The sequence below is a fragment of the Anopheles coluzzii genome, chromosome 2 (assembly GCF_943734685.1).
Source record: "Anopheles coluzzii chromosome 2, AcolN3, whole genome shotgun sequence".
In the NCBI taxonomy this organism is placed as follows: Eukaryota; Metazoa; Arthropoda; class Insecta; order Diptera; family Culicidae; genus Anopheles; species Anopheles coluzzii.
The window spans coordinates 118321130-118343106 of NC_064670.1; the positions used below are offsets into that span (position 1 = coordinate 118321130).

A 21977-nucleotide genomic window follows, 5' to 3' on the forward strand; every position below is an offset into this window, starting at 1 on the left:
AAATACGTGTATCGAATTCGAAAGTACGTGATTTTTCCGGATTTTCCCCGTGCCTGCTTGCTCCCAAGCTAGCGTTACCCGTCAGAAGAGACGAAAGGGTGGCTGGAAAGAAGGGGGTAGGTCCAAAGAAAGAACAACCTGGACGACGATATTTACTACAGCATTACTTCCAAATCACGGCTGGCACGGTGGTTGATTTGTTCGCTCGTTCGTTCGGTTTTCCCAGAACCAGAACTTTTGCTTTGACGACCGGCATGATCCACCGTCAGGCAAGCGGGTTGTAGCGAACCCCACCCCAGTACGAACTACGGTCCACCAATAAATGTGTGATGTATCCCCGCTGTGTACCTGTGTACCAAAGGGAAAGGGGGAGATCCGGCAACTTACACTCATCGGGCGGTAATGGAGCTATGCAATAAATTTCGTTCAAATGCATTAGTGCGCCAGAGGGTCTGAGGGCTCACCTGCAGCTCCAACATTTCATCGTTGAACCGGAACCGGAACCTGGGAGAAAGACGCCCGGTTCTGCAACGCTCGGTGTCGGTGTCGGTGGAAAGGTTTTTTATTTTCTTCTTTTGGTGGCAGTTTGGTTGGAAATGAATTAGTTTTTCAAATGGCACGACCTAAATTTTGCGAGCCGGTGCAACCGTTATTGCAGCCGGTTGTAAATAATTAAGCAATAGTGGCAAGAGGAAATGTACAACAAGCTGTAAAGAACTTAGAGAACAAACTACTTTAACTGTTTTTCAAAGGTAATTAGGGTTCGGGTTTGAATTTTATCACGCGATGAAAGAAGTTTTTCCGTGGTACAGAGTTAACGAACGACTCAATAACCTGTCCGTCATGGGTTCAAGCCCACAATGGACCGTTCCCCCGTAGCAAGGACTGACTATTCGGCTACGAGGTACTGAATTAAGTCTTGAAAGCCTGTATAGGACGGCATGTCCGCATAGGACGTTTACACCAATAGAAGAAGAAGAAGAAGATATGAGAATAAATTGGAGATTTTGATAAAAATTTGCTTTGCAGCTATAATCCTCTCTAGAAAAAAACCCCAAAAAATTAATAAAATATACCGGCAGGCAGTGAAACTGAAAAAAAGAAACAGTGCATTAAAATCAACCCATTGATCCACACTGCACCATATTTAAGCTACCAGAATGACGTCCTAACGTTTCTCCAATTGTAGCGATTAATTAATCGATGGCTCCATCGCTACATTTGCGGCTTTCCAATTATCCAATTTGCGACTAGCATTATACCGTGCTCACATACCCTTATGAAAGGCGTGGAACCTCGTCCCCGAATGACATCCACTTGGACCAACCAACAAACCGCGCCCTCATTTTGGAACGATTTCAATTTACACTTCGATTCGATCGGACAGTTTTACTCCCAATTAGTCGTTTAACATGAAGCAGGAATTGATAGTTGTGGCCAATGTTGTCAAGCCATAAAAATGCCAATAACCTAGCACATTGGTTCATTTAGAAAACTAGCACTTGGAATAGATAAAATAGGTAGTTCCAGCAGAGAGAAAGGGGTTTTGGTTTGGAGTATCTAGCGAACAGCTACCCCAGCAACAGGGGACTGCGTAAATTAGCATTATTTCTTTCCACTTTTGACAAATAGCGGTTATTTTTCTTCCATTTCTTCCACCACCACTACCACTACCGAGAGATATTTGATTTGAAATCAAAATTAACTCCCACCGGAAGCAAAACACAACACTTTCGGCAGGAGAACTTCAGTTTTGCTTCCGCCTTTCGCTCATCGGTGAATGATCGTTGCTGGGTGGGCTGTAGGTTCACTCACCTTCTGCTCATCATTATTTCAACAGTTCTGGAGCAACTTTTTAATGAATTTTAGAATGATATATTATTTTCTCCGGCCAAAGATGTTTAGAAAACGGCCAAAATCAATCAATAATAAGACACCGTATTGACGGGAATGTTGTTGCTGGCAGCGCGTGTTTTGGCTCGCGGGTTTTGAGAGCTGTTGTTGAACGATTCCCCTTACCACAGACGGGTTTTTAATTGGTTTCGAGTGCCAGTGCCCTTATGATGAACGATACCTATCCATCGCGTCGGAGAAGCAAGCACTGCAATTTGTGAGTTGTTTATATCTTCAAATTGAAACACGCTACCTACCAAAAACAATTTCTTCCCGACAAACCACATTTACAATAAAAGCTCCCATCGTACAGAGAAACCTACAAACAGGTGCTGCTAACAATGATATAACCTTATTTGCCAGCTAGTAAACCGTACGTTCCCAGAGTTCGACAAGCTTCAGCTTTGCGCTCCAAACCGACGGCCACCCCAAAATCAATGAACCTTCTACCGCTAGTGGCTTTTACCGGAAAACCTCTAATAAGCTCTATTCTTAGCCGTCCGACATTGATTTCGATGCTCAAACAGGCCCCAAACGTCTTCAGCAGCCAAACTCGCCGGCCCCGCCGCGCTCCACACTCTAATGCTGTAATCGAAAAGCCACAATATTAATTTATTCATAAAACTAGAATGCTTTGCACGTGGCTGGTAAGACAAAGCGGCGGAGTTCATGGCAAAACAGGCGGGGGAAGCCGGATACAGCCCGGAATAGTACCGAACGGTATCGGAAAAGCACAAAACGCACATACGGACGACATTTGAATTTTCGTCTTTACGATCCACTTCCTCGGAGCGGAAGCAAAGGGGAACCGCAGAGAGAGAGAGCAAAAGGAGATGTAGGCTTATGACTTTCTTCCACCTCGCTCCGCAAAACCTCTGGGCAATCGATATAACAAAACACAGGCTGATCCTGTACCTGGGCGAAGGCATGCGAGGGAATAGTCTGAACCGGAAGCGACGAGACAAGAAATCGATGCTGTTCGGTGCCGTGGTTTTGCCTGTTCCGAAACTTCTTCCGGCCACTAAACTTCTGTCGTGGGTGTCTTCTTGGCCTTTCGCTCGCACCGAGTTTGGTAGCTAAGCTCACCGTCGGGACCTACCGACACCAAATACGAAAGTCAGGTACATTTGAGTGCCATTGCCCGGCTTTTCCATCGCCGCGTGTTTTCCCCCGTTCCAATCTCCCTACCACAGACAAACGGTTTCCCATTATCTCGCAAGCGTAAACGTACAGCCATAATCCTAATCTGGGAAACGCCGGCGTCGTTTCCTTCACTCTGATACTGCTACTTTTCAACAGTTCTGCTCACGCTGCACCCACTCGTTGCCCGGAAGTGAACCCACGGGAATCTTTTACCGTCTGTTGTACCTTCGCTTGGTCTGGTGTCTGGAACAGGGAGAGCCGATCGAAATGTTGAAATCTTGTTTCGACTTCAATTAGTGTCAGCTTGGCCGTGTCGATAGTGGTGCATCTGCCTAACGCCACATCCACCATAGTGGCATAGTGGAGGCTGAGAGGATGCCTATCGTTCGGCGTGTTTAGGTAGATGCCATTCTCCTGTGCTGTGTGAGAGTTTCTGTGTTTGAATTTATCTTAAGAAACTTGCTAAGCCGCTGCTGGATATTCGTGTGGTGGATATGAAGGGTTTTTCTTTCCACGATGTTGTATTTCGGAAAACTGACAAGACACCTTGGAACGTTGAAAAGGTAAAAAGCTATGTTAAGCTCAGTAATGTTAGACAACGGTTAGAGATCGTTCATGGTGCACGAATATTATTTGACTTATTTTTATTGATTTAGTGATCTAATTGCACATATGAATGCTGATCATTACTTGTATATTCGTTTATAACACATTGTTGAAAAACGAAAACAACCAAAAACGGGTTGAATTCTTTAACATGGATTTATTATAGAAATGTGCTAAATAATTAGCCGTTTTTCCCGCTAATCGGTTTGCAATGGTTTGGACTTCTTCGGTGAATCTTATAATAATAGAAATATGATAAAAAATGAAACGGAAGCATTTTCTGTAAACAAATATGTTTTATACAGCTGACTAGATTAAAATGATTATAAAAGAAATCATATGAACGGCATGAAAAATTGTACAAATTGAGAAAAAACATAATTTAACTTTACCTACTTCCTACAAAACTATCAAACAAACAAAGCCAAAACTTACCATAATACTGTCATTCTTTCATTAATTGGTTGTTTTAGAACCAAACACAACAAAACAAGAAAGAACTTTACCAATCGGTTGAAATTGTGCTTTACTTACGAATCGTTTATTTAAATAGCTTCTGATTGATATGATTTACTGCTAACAATGCTTGCTGCTGCTCTACGAGGTCAACGAGATACGATTTGGAAATGGTTCGATTTTTACCAGAAAACCCACCTCGAAAAGAGAGGTGTCCCATTTTTTTATACTTCACTTTCTTTTCTCATTGTTCTTTCGAGAGGTATCGAGTAAAAATACGAACCATTCTATGGTTTACAGCAAACAACAAAAGGCTTATGCGACCAGCACGCAGCACTTGCTCCCATCGGTACAATCGGTGGACGGGCGCTGTAGCTCTTCGGCGCATCGCTCCATGCAAGCGCCGCGGTACTCGTGGCAGGTGAGGTTACTCGCGGGTTTTACTGAAACGGAAAGCAAAAACAAAACAATTAACAACACAATCACAACACAAAAACCAATTTTTGCAACGGCGATTGTTCGAGAACTAAAGCCACCGATTGCCTACCTTCGTAGCAGCAATCAACGCCCAGGTGGGTATTTTCCGGACACAGTCCACTGTTGGCTGGCCGCTGCTTGCACTCGCTCGTCTGCACGCACATCCCACCCAGCATTGCGCACGGTCGCTCCATTTTGTACAGCTTTACCCCTAGATAAGCTGTGGAAATGAAACGAGAAAAAAATGAGAAAAAGGAAACAAGCTGTCATGGCATTTTCAACCTAAAATTGATTTTCTATTTCTAACCGTGTACATACAAATAGATGACAGTGTGAGTTTTTTTCTTTCTAAAATTGAGTTTTTATTCCTACACCTTAAAAACGAGCTTTTAAATAAACTCTCACTCCTCTTAATCAAATATGTATCATACGTTTAAACCCAAATCCTTACGATTCGCAGCAAAACACGTTCGAGTGACATAAATAGTCGAAAACCCGCTCGTTTCCCCGAATTCGTTCGAAGGCCACATTTCCGTGACACAAGTCTCTGCTCAAAAGAATAAACATGGCCCAAAACACCGACCCATCAGCAGTCACACACTTGGTGACGACATGCGAACATGTGTACGCTGGTTCCCTATCAAATGCAATCCGTGCTGCAAATGGCACCGGTGTCGGTGATAGATTTCTCCGACCAGCATTGGTTTTGACAGTTTCGCAGTCGTACGTCGTAGATTAGATAAATTAGAGCCTAGCAGTGCAGAGCTGGTGTGTGTCTGTGAGTGTGTGTGTGCAGGACAGGACCGTCAACCGTCCATTGCTGCTGCGACCACTACCCTTCCCATCCCGCTATACCCTTTCGACACGCATCCTTGGCTGGTGCTAATTGAACCGCATCTAATTCACTCCGCCTCGCTCCAATAACGTTCGACTCGATGCACAGTGAACAACCAGAACCCCCTTGTGTGTGTGTGTGTACTTTTCTCTCTCTTTCACGCTTTCTGTACGCTGGGCAACCATGCGTCTCCATCGAATGCTCACAAACGGTTCAATCACCGGACACGCTTCAGTACCGAATGGTTCTGTTCCCTTTTCACTGCTTCAAATACAAAACGGAAAGGGGGGAGAGCAAGCAAAAGAAGCACACCAAAATGGGTCTGCACTCTGGTTGTAATTGCATCTGCAGTGCGACCCACAGTAGCTTTTTGAATGGGAAAGGGTGGTAAAGTGGTCACCGAAACACCTGGCATGTAAGTGCAGCATTTTTGGCAGCGACGCTCATTAGTGGGTAGCGCCAACGGGCAAGCCCGGTTAAGTGTAACGCAGAAGCTAACGATAAATGAGGGTATATGGGGGTGAGTGTTTGTGTCCCGTAAATGTAACGACTCGGTGGTGAAGCCACAGTCGGTGGTGAAAGATGCGTACATCAGAGAAAAAATACGGCACAGGTAGCACCAACTGGAACAAAAGGAAGGACAACCCGAACCATAACACCATTCACTTTCGGTTCTAGCCATTGCAAAAATGGGTGCTTTTGAAGGTGGTTACACACGTTCCTACACACACACACACACACACACACACACACACACACACACACACACACACACACACACACACACACACATACACATGCTGATGCGGTGGGAACGAATGTATTTCAAAGTTACAGCGCCAACGAGCGCTAACGAACTGGAAACGGTAAATAGAAAGAACAGTGTACCACCGGTGTAGCAGTGGCAGTAACAAAGAAGGTGATGGTGGCATGGTAAAGGCGAGGGCTTGTGAATTGTGAAAACCCATCGGAACGACACATTGTGGTGTCGGAGGAATGGGCTTTTCAATGTAGGTGTTGTAGGTGGAATGAAACGATGTGGAATAGCATTTTCTACATGTGACTTTGGGAACGCATGTTAACGAGGCTTTAAAGTAGTTTGCTACGGCAATGCTTTTTGCCAATCATGAAAGGCTTTTGGATGATTGAAATTTTATCTTTTAATGACAATTTAGTTGCGGTTTAAATTTGTAGGTTTTCAGTGTTCAGCTACAGTATCTAATGCATTGTAGTGGAAGTAGAATTTTGGTGGTCTGAGAAGAGCTTGAAAGATCCTTTGTAATATTGTAAAACCATTCTTATCAAATTGAAAGCTATTTTAAATGTGCACTAGTTTAAATATCAGTCTTAAGATCATACTGTTCGTCCTGCTGTCTATGAATTTTGAGGATAAATGTGTAATGATTTTTTAAAAAATTTCCCCATTTTTGCTACCGAATTGATACACTATATTCATAAATCTTTTGAAGCTAATTTAATGCTTAGAGGTCTTTTGCTTATTGTAATATCGCTCATGGCACTCAATCAATTTGAAAAAATTAAGCTCCAAATCTATTAATCATGATTATTTCTATTAAGCTTCGTTTAAGAAATTCGACCTTCCTCTTTCCGTTCATGCGTTTACATATCAAAAAACACAAATATTTTTCAAAATATTCATTGTACTTCAGACTTCAAATTAAATATTTCGTTGTGCTGATAAAACAGCGACTTATTTACGCTCTAAATAGAAATAATCGGACAACATGTTCACCCATTTAGCCAGCGATCAATTAGATTGTATTTTTCATGCCTCACTGACAATTGTATTCCACTCCGTTGGATTTATTTAATCATCATTTAGCCCTAAACCATTTTGATTTCCGTCTGGGTGTATGCAGCGAGCAGTTTAAAATATGTTTTAAACATTTAAAAATATCAACTTACTAAAATATTGTTCTTTCATCGATTATCATATCAGATATCATATGCCAAGAAAACAGTGAAACAGTAAAAGGCAATAAAAATAATTGTACATATTAAAGTAAATAATACTTTACAGACTTCTAGGGCTAAAAAGATGTAATTTATCAGTTGAAGCACAACTAACAAATAATTTCATAAATAGTTTAAAACAATTATATAAATTTCATCAAACTTTTACAGTATTCAATTACTTCTCCAAACCCACTGCAAGCGAGACAATAAAATTCCAAATCTATTTTTCGTTCCGATTCCTTAGACAGTTGACAGAAATAGAACTCAATCATATTTATATTGAATTTCGATTTTCTCTCTCACATTCGGACCCGCACCATATCGTTACATTTTTTTTTCTAACTTTTTCCATCTTCCGTTCCGCTCCACTCCTTTGGCGGCTTTTATTCAAACCTGTGTACAACATTCGTTCTACATTCCAATGTCCGGCTCGTCCCCGGGTCCGCACCCGCTAAACGGTCAAAAACATCATGCTGGCCGTAAAAAAGCAATTTTATCTGTTTGTTCCCGGGTTTTTCTCGCTCTCTCTCTTCCTTCTGCAGATGTCTTGCAGATCGAAAACATTTCGTCGAAAATTTTCGACCCAAACCGAAAAACGAATTTTCTACACCCCATCCCAGCACCATTTCGGCACATTCGAAATGAATTCGGTGCGCGGTTCGCAACGACCGGTTCGGGCCAGAGAGTGTGTGTTAAATTTCCGCACGTATACCAGTTCTATCACAACCGGAAACAACTCATCCCAGCGTTGTGCACACACACACACACTCAAACACATATTCGCCAAGGGACATGCTGCGCTCCCCGCTCACCGAGGAAAGGGAAAAGTTATTCCACGAATGGGAAAAAGAACAGCATGCAATGGAAAGAGTAAACTTTTGCCCTACTGTCTTTCACGCTTACGCGTTTACCTGCTTGCTAAAGCGGAGCAGAAAATCGGTAACAGCTGGTAGCCAACGAAAACTGGTCATATCCGTAATCACGGGAACCGGTAAGCCGTGGAAGGGGAACCAACCATGGGAGACGCTCAAACACACACAACCTGTCCAAGTCACACAGCGACTCGCCCGGAACCGGAAGCCTTCCGATGGGCTTCAAACACACAAACGCACACATACACACTCACACACACACACTGCTTGAAAGTAGCGCTTTTGCCAGGGACACGTTCACAGCCCACGACGGTGAAAGCAGCGGAAGAAATCACACGTTAGCGGCTATTTCCGGCCCTCGCTCCAAGAGGCAAGCAAAGGGTAAGCGCATCCACCTCGCTGGTGCTTTTTTGCTCCGCAATCACATTCGACCAATGAGACGATGGCGATGATGATGGCGCTGACGATGGCGGTGATGATAGCGCACACAGGTGCGCTTCCGCAGACCGCTCGCCCAGGGGCCGGCCAACCGGCCACCGGAAGATGGTCGAGCTGCCGCTCGAGGGCGATTAGGACCGATTGGATGTTTCCACCGTGCCGCAGTTGCAGGAGCATCCTACACGGCAAGCAGCGTTATCATGCAAACGTGCCGTACGTCCGCGCAAGTGCCATTAACATTAATAACATCATAATAAAAATAATTCACCCCCGGCTCGCTTTGATAACAATTTTCATCCATTTTCATTTGCCAGCCAGGCCAGTTCGCCGTCAACATCAATAGGTGAAATATTTACCATATAGATCGCGGGCTTCACCGAGCGGACCGTGCGGATAGTCGTTTGATTAGCTCGGACGTGAAGCGAGATCGTTTGCGAAGGGAGCGAAGCAGTGCATACACACACATACACACACATACACACACACACACACTCACACACACACTCATATTTTACGGTAATTCTTGCTTCGCAGAAACGGCATGGTAATCGCGGATAAAGCCCCGGATGGTACCGCGCACCACACGCGCAAATCCTTTGATTGCGCACCGCATGCACGTGTGATGTACGCGATGTTATGCGCTTTTGGACATGATGTGCTATTAAATGGCTGCTCCTGCTTTGTGTAACGGGCAATACTGGGGAAAAGGGAGAATAAAGAAGAGCTTTTCCCGTTGCTATTGAACGCTATACAAAAAGTATAAAAAGCTCTTTTGCTAATACAACAGCTCCCTTTCAAATTCACTTGATTATGCTGTTTGAGTTAGGGCTCGACTAATAGTACTTCAATGGGCGAATGATGCAATGGTAGGATGTATGTTTTCTAATTTGAAAACATTAGCATCTGGTTGTATCAGAAGATTAGACGGACTTTAACTAGGGTGTATAATTAACGTACAGTTTTCAGCACTAATTCTCGGATAAGATGGACTATTAGCCGAGGTGTTAAAATGTGTAGAAAATGTAATAAAGTTTTATTATAAAGTCCCATGAAGAATCCTGAAGAAGAATAATATCATTCCATAACTAATTTTATTGGCACTTTCTGCACGTACTCCAGAAGCTCCTGAGCAAAGAAAAAGTAAAAAACAAACAGTTATTAACACACACATACACAAATGTGATGTGAACGAGAAAGCCTTTGCAAATATTTACCCACCATATTAATTGATTATTGACGCAGTCAAGCTCAACATATTAATCCCTTCACTAACTTTGATCTGTCCTGATTCATCAATGTACATGGTACTTTGGAGCAGCAAAAAAGGAAAAAAATGAGGAACCCCCATAATTCAGTTCCACCATTTTCACACGGATCAACCATCGAACGCAAAGGCAAACTCACATCACCCGTCCATCCCATCGGTACACGATATGAATGATGCACAGCGGTTTATACCATCATTAACATCCTGTCGAACGCAGATCAATATTGACACACATATTCCACTCCCGTTCGATTTTCAATGGGATTCGTCAACGCAACAACAGACACACACACACACACACACATCCGCTAAAGCCAAGCGAGGAGAAAGAGAGATAGATAGAGAAAGAGGGCGAAAAAAATCCCCCGACAGCAGCAGCAGCAGCAGCAAGAACACTAAAGCGCAGGAAGTTATCAATACGCTCGCTCGGCGATAAATATCCCATCAAACTTCCGCTGCGTCCGCTGGTCGTAATTTATTATTAAACAAAGCAATCCACGGCTGTAATGACACGGCAATAACGCAGCCCGGTGAAGGGTGGATCAATGGGTGAAGGTACAGACAAACCAGGGAAAATGGAAGATAGAGACCCCACAAAAAAAGCCAAATTCATTAACCCACAGTAAACAGCCCCGAGTTTTGATGGCCTGGCGTGCCCGCCGAAAGACCTTCCGAGACCTTGCTGGTGTGTCAAAAGGGGAAAGCCAACAAAAGCCACCCTACGCTATGATAAATAGATATTCAATCAAACCACCGCCCCCCCCCCCCCCCCCCCCCCCCCCACAAGCAACCATTAGTCATTCACACTCTTCTGGTCCATCTTCTGCGGCGTAGGGTTTGGGGTATCGGTTCCCTTCAACCTGCTAAGCGTTTGCTGCACTGTGCCGGCATGAGCATGACTTCTTGTGCTGCGTCAGTCGATAAACGTTACACGCTCGTAATTACGTTTGCTGTCGGGCCCGATTTGTGCTCCAGAACTGCATGCAAACCAGTCCCATCCGTGTCGTTCGGGTGGGGCTTGGAAGCAATGGTGCTCAATGTATGATAATTGGAAATTAATGGTGCTGTTTTGCAGTGAACAATTGCTCCCCCGGGAAGAAGGCATGTTTGTGTGATCGAAGGATGGCCAATGAGGTTGAAATTATAGGGTAACTCTTATTTGTCTTAGAAATAAATGGAACTAGGCTTCAAATGTTTTTATTTGGTTGCAATATATGCGTTTATTTTAGAGCTGAATAAAACATTGATTTTTTCTGCAATCTTTTCAATAAACTCCAATCTGAGCACAATACAACAGGAATTCAGCACAGACAAAGAAGAAACGCAATCATCACCTATTCTCCAAACGACAAACGAAACTCTTTCATTCAACGATCCAATCAGTGGATGAATTGTTTTCAAAACATTCCGTTTTTCCCAACCCCATTCCTGACATTACCATTTCTATGCTGCTGGTCCAGTTGACCGGTACTTTTGCAGCTTGTTTGTGTGCATAGCTGGTCAAGCTGAAACGTATTTAACTCGAACGATTTTCACCTCGTGGAAGGAAGAGAATTTCAATGCAAAAAATAAAAACCTATTCGCCCTCACCATTGAACTAGTGCTAACAACGTGCATAAAGAGGAAACCCGAGTTTTGCCCTTTCTTCCGCAGTGGGGGAGGAATAATGGCAGTGCAAATGAGCGTGCAACGGTTGAAATTTTATTTAACCAAGAAAAAACCATCGCTACTTTCAGCCCGCTTTTCAAAACGAACGTTGAGTTTGCGTCGGTGCTGAACAAAAGGAGTAGCCCGATGTGCCCCAGACTCGGTGGTTGCATTTCAAACGCATATTAAAAGTCGCTTCCGCTGATTTGCGGTTCAACGTTTGTACGTGAGCGTAATTGCAGGTGATTAAAGGGTACATTCGTCGGGGCACTAACCAAAGGGAAGAGGAAAGTTTTGACTGGCTGCTCGCTGATCCCGTGCAGCGAACTGGGTTAGGCTTTTGGGAGGTGTTGAAAAGTTGCATTATGCATTTTATGGTTTATGACGTTTATGGCACTTTGGATCGTTGTTTGTGACGGGAAATATTTGCTGCTGCTTTTGAAATCGTGTTAACAGCGCCACATAATGGACATGCAAATATTATTTGGACGTATCTACGATAGCAGAGCTCCAGTACGTGTTCGAGTAAATTCACTTGTTCATAGTTGTTGTGTTAGCTTGTCATTTATTTCCTTCGCTTCATCCTTCCGATAGTAATTGGGCCTGTAATAATCATTATTTCGGTGGTTAGTAAAACTTTTATAAATTCGAACAATTTTAAGTGAATAAACACTTTTCAAAATATTGTGTCTTAATGATATGTAGTAACAGTCAAACAAGAACTACAACCAAATCAGACAAATTAATCAATACAAGGATAGACAACCCTGTTACATATATGATTAATATAGGAAATTCTAATAAAATTGTCTTTGATTTCGATTCACTTTTTTTAAATAACTTTCTATTTATTTTAAATAGAATAGGATATTTTTCATCCTAATATCCACTAATTATATTGAGAAGCTTTTCTTCTTCCTCTACTTCGGTATATCGTCCTATGTGGACATACAGGTCCAATTATATTTCGAAACATAGTCCGTATCACGTAGTAGGATATTCAATCCTTGCTACGGGGGGACGGTCCATATGAGGATTGCAATTACAATTGAGTCATACGAGATGATGACTGTACCACGGGAATGCCCCAGATTATGAAGTTAATGTACGCATAATTTCATAAACCACGTTCCCAATTAAATTGAACATCAACCTCAATATACTTAGGACTAATCCGTAGATACTAGAAGATAAAGAATTTACCGGAACAATGAATAACTGGTAAATGTTACATCAACGCCATTCAGAAATGTCTATACAATAAACATAAACCATAAACCGACAACCTGAATGTCCTTAACATTGATGAGTGACTGACTTAAAGACTCCAGACAAATCCATAACCAATCCTACAATGTTACAACCTCACGCGAGCTTCCTGTCATCAGCAACAATCAATCAGTGCAACTGTCACCCGATCACTATAAAACTGACGTATATTGCTCCTCCTTGCACGTCTACTCCCACAAAGCAGCGCTTAAAGAACCTTAAATGTCACCTTTTATTCGGCGTTGATTTTGATGAACAGCTATATTTTCCTGCCCTCTCTCTCTCTCTCTCTCTCTCTCTCTCTCTCTCTCTCTCTTGACATCCGATACTCGGTTGGCAGCGTGGATTGAATGAAATTGAACCAAATAAATCATAGGGTAAATAAACTACACGTGCCACCAATCCGTAGAACGACGACTCTATTGAAGCCCCTGAACTATGTTGTCGGCCCAAACCACACCGCCTAATGTTTACCAAAAGCCCTCCCCGACCTTCACCCGCTCAAACAAAACGGGAGAAACCCCCCCTAGCCCACAGAACCACACAGTTGGCTAGGTCGGTGAAAACGGAACGGAACTTCCACGCTTTTGTCACTAAATCGATCACACTGGAATGGCGTGAATGAGTCGCCGCTCAAAATAAACACGATATTATAATCAATCATCATCGAATGCGCTAGTGTCCTGCCAGTAGTGTCCTGCTGGCCTGACAGGAGGCCGGATACATCCGGATACGCACAGCCACGCCTCCCAATATATGCCATCCACGTGCCGCGTTCCGTATCACTCACTTCCGGCAACGGGACCGAATCCACCAGGACCGAACGATTCAGCGGCTCCTGAAGCTTACTGCTAATGGGATGGGCGGTCTTATCGGTGACCAAGTGCGCCTCTAGTTCGGGTTGCGTGAAAGCCCTTTGGCAGATAATCCCCGCGTTATGGTTAAGCTGAAGTCGCTTGCCGACCGAAATCCAATCGTTCGATAAACGTTCACTGGTGCGGCTGTCCCCATTTTTTGTTTCGCACACTTTATTCATTGCGATCAATCAATGCTCGTTAGCAGTTAGACAGTGCGTCTAAAGCTACTACCGTTACGTGCGTTGAATGTCGTGAGATATCGCGCAACATCTTTTACTGCTAAGAAGAATGTCTTAGCGTATTTCTGTTTTGCAAGTAAGCCTCGTTTGCTCTAAAGTACGTGAAAGTTTTCCCCCCCAATAATAGTTCGGTGTACTGTGCTGTATTTATTTACAAATCGACAACTGCAATTTGCTTCCAACTTGCCATTACTTCCAATAGCGAAGCACACTTTTGACATCCGCAAAACAACTTCTTTACGACCTTCGGTTGGGACGCGCTCGATGCCCAATAATATCCGCATTCGCAATAAAAGCCGTCCAGAAATCGTTACATTCCTTCGGAAAAGTTTATTCTCTAGGAAGAAAAAAGTAGAAACTCACTCGTGGGGTTTGGAGGATCGAAGGAGATGTGTACCACCCCACCGCATCCAAACCTTTCATTCGCTTGATTTTCGAAGCACATTGCAACGATTTCGCTTGCCTCATCGATGCAGCCCGCTACATCACACCGTCGAATGCTCACACTCATGCGCCCATCACGGGGAACAGCGGCCGGCTTTGGCTGAATGATTTATGAGCCTTTTGCTACACGAAATGTTGCTGGCCTTTCGTAGTGGGAGCGCTTTTCTTTTTTTTGTGCAGCTTACTTTTATTCGCTGCCTCATTCCTTAATGCCTGGATCTTTCACCTTCCCCAGGAGAGCGAAAAAGTCAACAAAATCCCCCTTGTTCTAGGATACTTTCAGCAGCAGAAAAAGCGGAGTGTGCAAGGCATTTTTTTGTTGCTGTTGCTCACGTGTTTACTTTTAGATGACACAAGCTGACGCGAAGCTTGTCTAGGATATTTATGAGCAAAAGTTTGGTTCATTTCGTCCAGCTTTGTGCAAGTTACTGCCAGTACTGCTCCCGAGACGCCATACTCCTGTCGAACAGCACGGTGACGGTAAGAAAATTAGTGGAATATAAAAACAAAACAGCACTTGTTAAAAAGTTTCAGTTTCATGAGCTGAATACTGTTAAGCAGCGCAACATCAAGAAAAAAAACCCTGATTACATCAGTTATTAATGTTTGGGCTTATGTCAATCAAACGACGAGAGTTGTTTGGTTTGGTGATATCGAAAAAACATTAGATGGGTCGTTTTAATCAAATTGGTATTTTTTAATTAAATTAAACACATTATACCAAGGATTTTTCTGAGAAGAGTTATTAAAATAATTTACAAAACGAATAATCGGCTGGAACAGAAATGCGACAGGTCAGAATATCCTTGCACGTTAATAAGGATTTAGGCAACACTTACCCTTAAAGCTTACTGTATTTTAAATTGTTAATATTAAGATTTTTGCATGGTATCACAGTCGTTACTACCAACAAACATTGACAATAATAACTGCGTAAATGTATCAATTTTGTCATGTAAATGAACCGGAAAAAACGCAGCCAGAGATTTTCGAATGTTTACAAAATATTGTTATTTTCAAATGTAGAAGATTTTTCAGAATCCAGGGATTAAATATCCATTAATTACACAGATATCAATGAAATCATTTAGAGGTTTCATTGGAAGAGTTAGAAGAGGTTTTTAAAATAATTTGCATACATTGATATTTGTTGAATTCAAGAACTAGCTCTTCCCAATCGATCCAGCCTATTAAAACAAGAAACTTCATTTAAAATGTTCAAATTGAAAAACCACAACCGATTCACTGTCAACCTATTTCCCACAAGTTATTAAGAATGTTTAACCAGTATACATTGCCCATCATTAAAAGCTTCATTAACATACGAGCCGATTAGAAAGTTTCCAAGAGAGGGGGAAAAAACAATCAAGTTTGTCATAATCATACATTAAGCAACGGTCGTGCTTTCTTTTCAAACTCTTCACCTTGCCAGAAGGAAAAGAGATCTGCTCTTCATCACCATCCCAACATCTGGCCGATCTCGGTATATTCAATCCGCCCAAGCAGGAACATGTGCGTCAACTTCGTCATAAACGAAAAAAAAATTGATAGGCTCGCCGTGTCAGGGGAATTGAAAAACCAACTTTCAACGGCCTTACACCGGTCCCCGGCGCTTTCCTAGTTCCTGCAACAGTCCTTCGCCCTCGCCTTAAGTCTGTCCACGCGAAACTTGCACCGAATCTTCCACTCGGCAGCACAAGTATGTCGCTGTAGCTCATTAAAATCCGTCCCCAAAAATTCCTGCTGCATCATTACCTTTTAACCCCCCCCCCCCCCCCCCCACACACACACACACTCACACCAAACACCCGGTCCAAAGACTGTCGACGGAAAACTTTCCATCCGTGTTGGTCTCGTCATCAGCCTTGCCATCGCACTACCCCCGTTGAAAACCAGCTGCCTTTAATGTATCATCCAAGTGTTCCGCTCGAGACTCGGGCACTTCTGCACAAGGAACGGAAACTTTTGCTCAAACGATTTCCATGTTTCTGGTCCCGCAACAAATTGTCCTCGCGTGGATTCGTGCGTCCGTGGGCGCTCCGTTTTCACCGAGGCCAACTTTTACCTTTCGGCCAAACCCCTCCCTCTCTGTTTCTCCCTACCATACAGGCACGGGAAAGGACACAATTTAGCCAGAACCTGTGTCGCCTTGCCTGTTCTACCGAAAGTTGACTTTCCTTCGCCGAGCGCATTAGTTTCGCGCGAAAGTTATTCAAATTGCCACTGTTGCGGCGGATGAGAGACAGTGGCCATGTCGTTCCGATGCTGGAACTTTTCAAAACTGTTCCATTCCCAGCAAACCCTGCCCCTCGGGCACCGAAACAAAGCCCATTACGGGCGAACGTGTAAAGAAATTGTTTCCACCGTCCAGAAACAGGCCCGATCCGATGTGCAGTTCGGCCAGAGAAATGTCGACCCGCCTTAATTGCCACGTATCAGTGCGACCTCTCCGATGGGGAGAAAACACCAGCCACCCGATCGTGAAACGCTGTGTGCGTTGCTTTGTGGTGTGGTGTGCACTCTGCAATGAGCGACGCGAACAACTTCCGCCGACAGACGCATCGAGCTAGAAAAAAATGTGTCAACGATGCCACAGTGCCTGCGGTTTAAGGATTATGATTGTGACAATTCCAATTCCTATGGCGGTGCGACAAGTTTTTTGCTCGCCAAATCAGGCAACAAAAAACGGGAAATAAAGGCACAATATCTCTTGACGGTAGTTTTGAGGGCATGTTTTTAAATGCTTTTCTGCTGTTTTGGGCTTTGTTGTGATGTTGCAAAATGTTTAGAGAACCCATCCCAGATTGTGTATTTTTTTGCTTGTTTTTTTTCGTTGTGTGAACTGTATTCAAACAAATGCTTGACCTTTCTGTCGCTCATAGTCTTCCCAGCTACTACATCTACACAAAAAGATACACAAAATGAATCCACCGCGAGCAATTAATGCAATTAATTTCCTTCTAGCAAGCCAGTCCGGAACGCAGGAAGCGCTCGGGATACTGCAATCACCAGGCTAACTAACGGGACTAGTTCCGGAACCTAGCAGCCCAAAAACGAAACCGTCCGCTCTTCTCCCCGGAGGCAATTTCACCGCACGGAAAACTGCTCACCACTCGCCGGCCCTTTCCACCGGCAAAGACACGGTTTGCCGTCCGGTTGCAGCAAGAAAAGCGAACCCATTTTTGCCATCGTGCCATTTTGCCGCCGTTGGCCCCCCGGCAGTGAAGTTCTACGGGGAAAATTTCTACAAAATCGTTTCCGTTCCCTTGTGCAGACTTTTGCAGTTCTCGTCAGAATGACTTTTGCTTTCCCTGAACGGTTTTCCCCTGCCTCGTTGGAGCCTCCGGCGCTTCAAATTAAGCTTCATTTGCGCGCACCACACTCCTGTACACCTGTTTTCTCGTGCTGGGGCACAGGGAGCTTTGCATCTCCTGTGCTGCTACTGCTGCTGCTGCTGACGCTCGAAAGATTAGCACCGAAATTGGATGCTGCGGTCTTTGGCCGAACGCTTTTGCCGCCCGGCTTTGCCCTACGACGCTGTGCCTTACGATTCACCGGTGATTATTGAATATTGCAGGCAAATTTGCTGCCAAATTGATGCATTCCCTCGGGGCTTCGGGATAGCCGGTGCGATGCGGTCAGCATCGCGCATCGGCACGGTGGCCCTTCTCCGGGGAGAGATTTCCAAGAAATTGTGTGACTGCCAACATCACAGCAAGAGCGAGAGGGTGTAATTATGGTTTGTTATGCGGCGCTGGTGTGTCGATTGTTGTACTGCCCGGCAGTAAGTGGGCTAGTTACAAAAGTTACGATCGACGAAAGCGTCTGCAAACGAGCTGAGAAGATGATTAACTTAATAGGCTGGAATGAATGCTACACCGTTTGGAAGTAACTTTAGCTTTCAGTTGCATGATGTAAGGTTTGAGATGTGCTTGTTTAGTTTCGGTGTTACGATTGTAGGGGATCATTAGAGTGACGCTAAACTTTAGATTACTTTTACATTGTTTGGTGTAGTTAGTGATGGGTTGTAGTCAGAAGTCGGAACTATAAAAGAAGGAAAGAATATATCGAGATTTTCTTATGTTTGTACCAACTGAGATCTGTTTGATATTCCCTGAGCCTTTGAAGTGAACTAAATAAAGGGATTTTGCTCTTTTAAGTTATCAAACAGACATTTCAAGTTAGCATTCATCGACCGGGAGTTATTTTACGTAAACGTAGTGTTCAACTCCATAGCAAAAATATTAAGAAAAGAAATTTAGTTCCAATGATGACTTTAAGACATCATTATCGATTTGTAATTGAACCGGATTTGACTCTTAAAACCCTGAAGTCCTGAATTACTTGATCATTTGATAGTTATAATAAAAAAACATTCAACCCATGTATAGCATAATCAATAGGGTACCTCAAATCCAGTTTAATGTTTAAATTTGCCAAGAAAAACACACATTGAGCCTTGTTTATATTTAGTGGAAAATTTAATAATTTCCCACAATCTTCTATAAACGAAAATTATGTCTATGCTACACTAAGGTCGCATAGCTCTACTGCTATACCTCTTGTGAATACCCAAAATGATGCACACATTCTGCTTCATCCGAAAACACAATTCCGAACTCAAAAATCAACAACTCAACTCAACCTACAAAACCGCCGGTAACTCATTGCCAACCATTTCACAGCTCAGCACGGTACGGAGGCTTTTTTGGAACGAACCGTTCGCATACTTTATGACATTGCGCTTCACATGACCTCGGGCGATAATATCCACCGCCGTCCGATGGGGTAGCCATCCTCACGCTCCAGCTCAAGGACACTCAAGATAATCGTCGCACCGTGTCCAAATGAACGCAACAAAACCCACACCGAGCAATGGGCAAGTGCAGTGTTCAACAAGCACGCCCGCACGTCCCATCAGTAGTAATGTCCCCAAACTTCCCGCATTGTATGAGTGGGGAACACGCGTACGTAGGAAGAAATTAATAATCACGCACCAGCGCACGGCAAACTTACATTCTTCCGGTTCCGCTGACGATGCGCCGGCCGTTTGGTCGTCCTGTACCGGTAGGGGCGGAATTTCGGCACTGTCCCCGATGCAGACGGCCAATGCCACGAACAGCAGCAGTGCGACGGCGTTGGAATTCATATTTTTCACACTGATCGCTGGAAGGAACTACCTGTTTTTTGCTCTCTCTCTTTCACTCTTACGCTTCTGGTAGCACTTCTGGAAGTGTACTGGGGAAAATGGGGGAGAGATTGAAAAAAATGGCGGACACTACCGAAAGCCCGGCCAACTATGCTAACAATGTTTAACAGCACGCGCGTGAAGTGGAGGGATCTGTCGCTCGATCTCGCATATAGCACTTCACTTCGCAACCCGCGATACAAGGGCTCGATAATGTCACTAGCGCGTTCGGAGAGCACGCCGTTCGCTGTACTTTTCCGAAGAGGAAATAGGAAGAGAGCGAGAGAAGGATGGAGATGGATAGAGATGAAGGGAAGCAATGAAGTGGCCAGGTTTCGAATAATAGTACAACACAAAAGCAATGGCCGTACGCTGCTAGAGCGTACCGTACCAAATTCTGCCACGAGGCGTGTGTTTGCCGTAGTTGTTATAACGATGCTCGTTCGGCTGCTTCACTGCTCACAGAACGTACCGCAAGAAGATATGGCGAACGGGATACGCGAAAATGTTTGCACAAAGTTTTGCCTTCTACTCTTCTAAGGATTTTGCACGCTTTACCTAAAGGGGATGTCCCTTTTATGTATTTTTTGCCTCGCTTTGTTGCTAGCTAAGAACTATTTCCACTTATAATCCATCTCGCTCTCTATCTCCTTCTATTTCCCCCTATTTCCATTTATTTTCCCTTCTTTAAAAGTTAACTTTAGCACCACATCCACGATTCACGAGATTTTTTAAAGCACACAAAAACTCTCTTAGTGTTTATTTTTGACGCACTTCACTCCAACTGCAACAACTGCAGTGCGTACAATATTTGTACACGGTTTTGTGTTGCACCAACAGGCCACCGCACCCGCAACCAACTCGTTTGTTTGGGAGCGGGTGTGGGTTCAGGGCCAACCAGCCGTTAACCTACGCAGTCAGTGGCGCTACAACGCAGCCAGTTTCCAATTCGAATTCGGTGAAACAAACTCGTACGCGTACGCCCTTGGCGAAACAGACCGGTGACACACGCGGATTGAGGGTGTTTAAACGTTCAGCGAGACCGTTCAACGAGCGACTGACTGGTGGTGATGAGTAATCAATTGCTTTTATATAGACTTCAACCGGGTGCTTGATGCCCGGTAGGTGCCTTCAGCCTGGGCTTGGTTTGTTCATTTAACCATATTTAAGATTCAACACAACTTCCTTTCCACAACTCCGCTCCCGCTCTCCGCAAGTCGAGTTAAATTGAATGACACCCTAAACCCCCGCGATCTCCAACACACACACACGCATACATGCACAGTAAACCGTCGGCGGAACACTTCAAAAACTGACCGATCTGTCTCGTGGCAGCCGCTAATAGATGCAGGCGGTTGAACAACACTAGCGCACACACTTTTCAAAACATTAGCATGATGTTTAGCTTCTTTTTTTCAATCGCTATCAACAGCGCAGTTCGCTTTCACTAGCAAACACAGTAATCTTGCTCAAGGAGAAAGAGGGGCCAAAAGCTTTTTAAAAATAGTTTAATCTTTTTTTTAATGCGTAGTAGAATTTAATAAAATATACAAAGCTTCAAATGTTGATGACTAAATCAATAAAATAAAATGAAAATAAATTATTGAAATGTTAAATGGACTTCCATGAATAACATTAGTGCTGCAAAATGTCATGAGCTTCATGTGACGATCACCACCGAAAACGATGAACATTGTTCATTGTTAACTTTCAATGAAAGTGCTTATCATGACATGGCAACACATGTCGAACTTGACGCGAGCTCACGTGCACAACTGTGATGATCAGCGGTGTGACTCAATCAATTGGTGGACCAATCACATGGTGGGTGACATTTTTTGTGGCACCCAATTCTTGGTCACTCAATTCTTCATGACATTTTCTGTCGGTGATAATCACGACATTCTTCGAACACATTTAGTGAGTAGTCTCAAGCAACAATATAAACATGCTTTCTCGATTTGTCTACTTTGATGCTCTATTGGGTAGAACGATAAAGGTTTTGAGCGAAAAAGTATGCTCATTTTTTGTTTGCAACCACTCGCATGCACCGCATATCTTCCGTGAATATCGTGATGATCATCGACTGAAAATGTCGCGACCAACTAACTGACCAAAAGTTGGTTGCACAAATTGGCACCAAGCATGTGATAGTCGCACGAACTGTTTGAGTACCACCTCTGATCATCACCGTAGAGCACGTGACGCAGACATTACTTTGTTTCTGTTTGAGTGTGTCGTGATTATGTCAGTGACATTTTGCAGAACTGATCACAGTTTAAAAAAAAAGTCATGACAAAGACTAAGATGTCATCAAGCATATATTGGCCACACCAACTGTTTGAGCATCACCTCTGTTTATCACAATA

General features: G+C 43.6%; 1 protein-coding gene across 1 annotated transcript; it reads right to left on the reverse strand.

Moving 5' to 3' along the window:
* Window positions 1–4155: 4155 nt before the first annotated feature.
* LOC120951425 (U-scoloptoxin(19)-Sm1a) lies at window positions 4156–20691 on the reverse strand. Its single transcript, XM_049607469.1, has 4 exons — window positions 20522–20691; window positions 19437–19658; window positions 4646–4795; window positions 4156–4541 (listed from the first exon to the last, which is right to left on the reverse strand). The coding sequence occupies exons 2-4, from the start codon at window positions 19567–19569 to the stop codon at window positions 4414–4416; spliced, it is 411 nt and encodes a 136-aa protein (XP_049463426.1). The 5' UTR covers window positions 19570–19658; window positions 20522–20691; the 3' UTR covers window positions 4156–4413.
* Between the last annotated feature and the right edge of the window lie 1286 nt (window positions 20692–21977).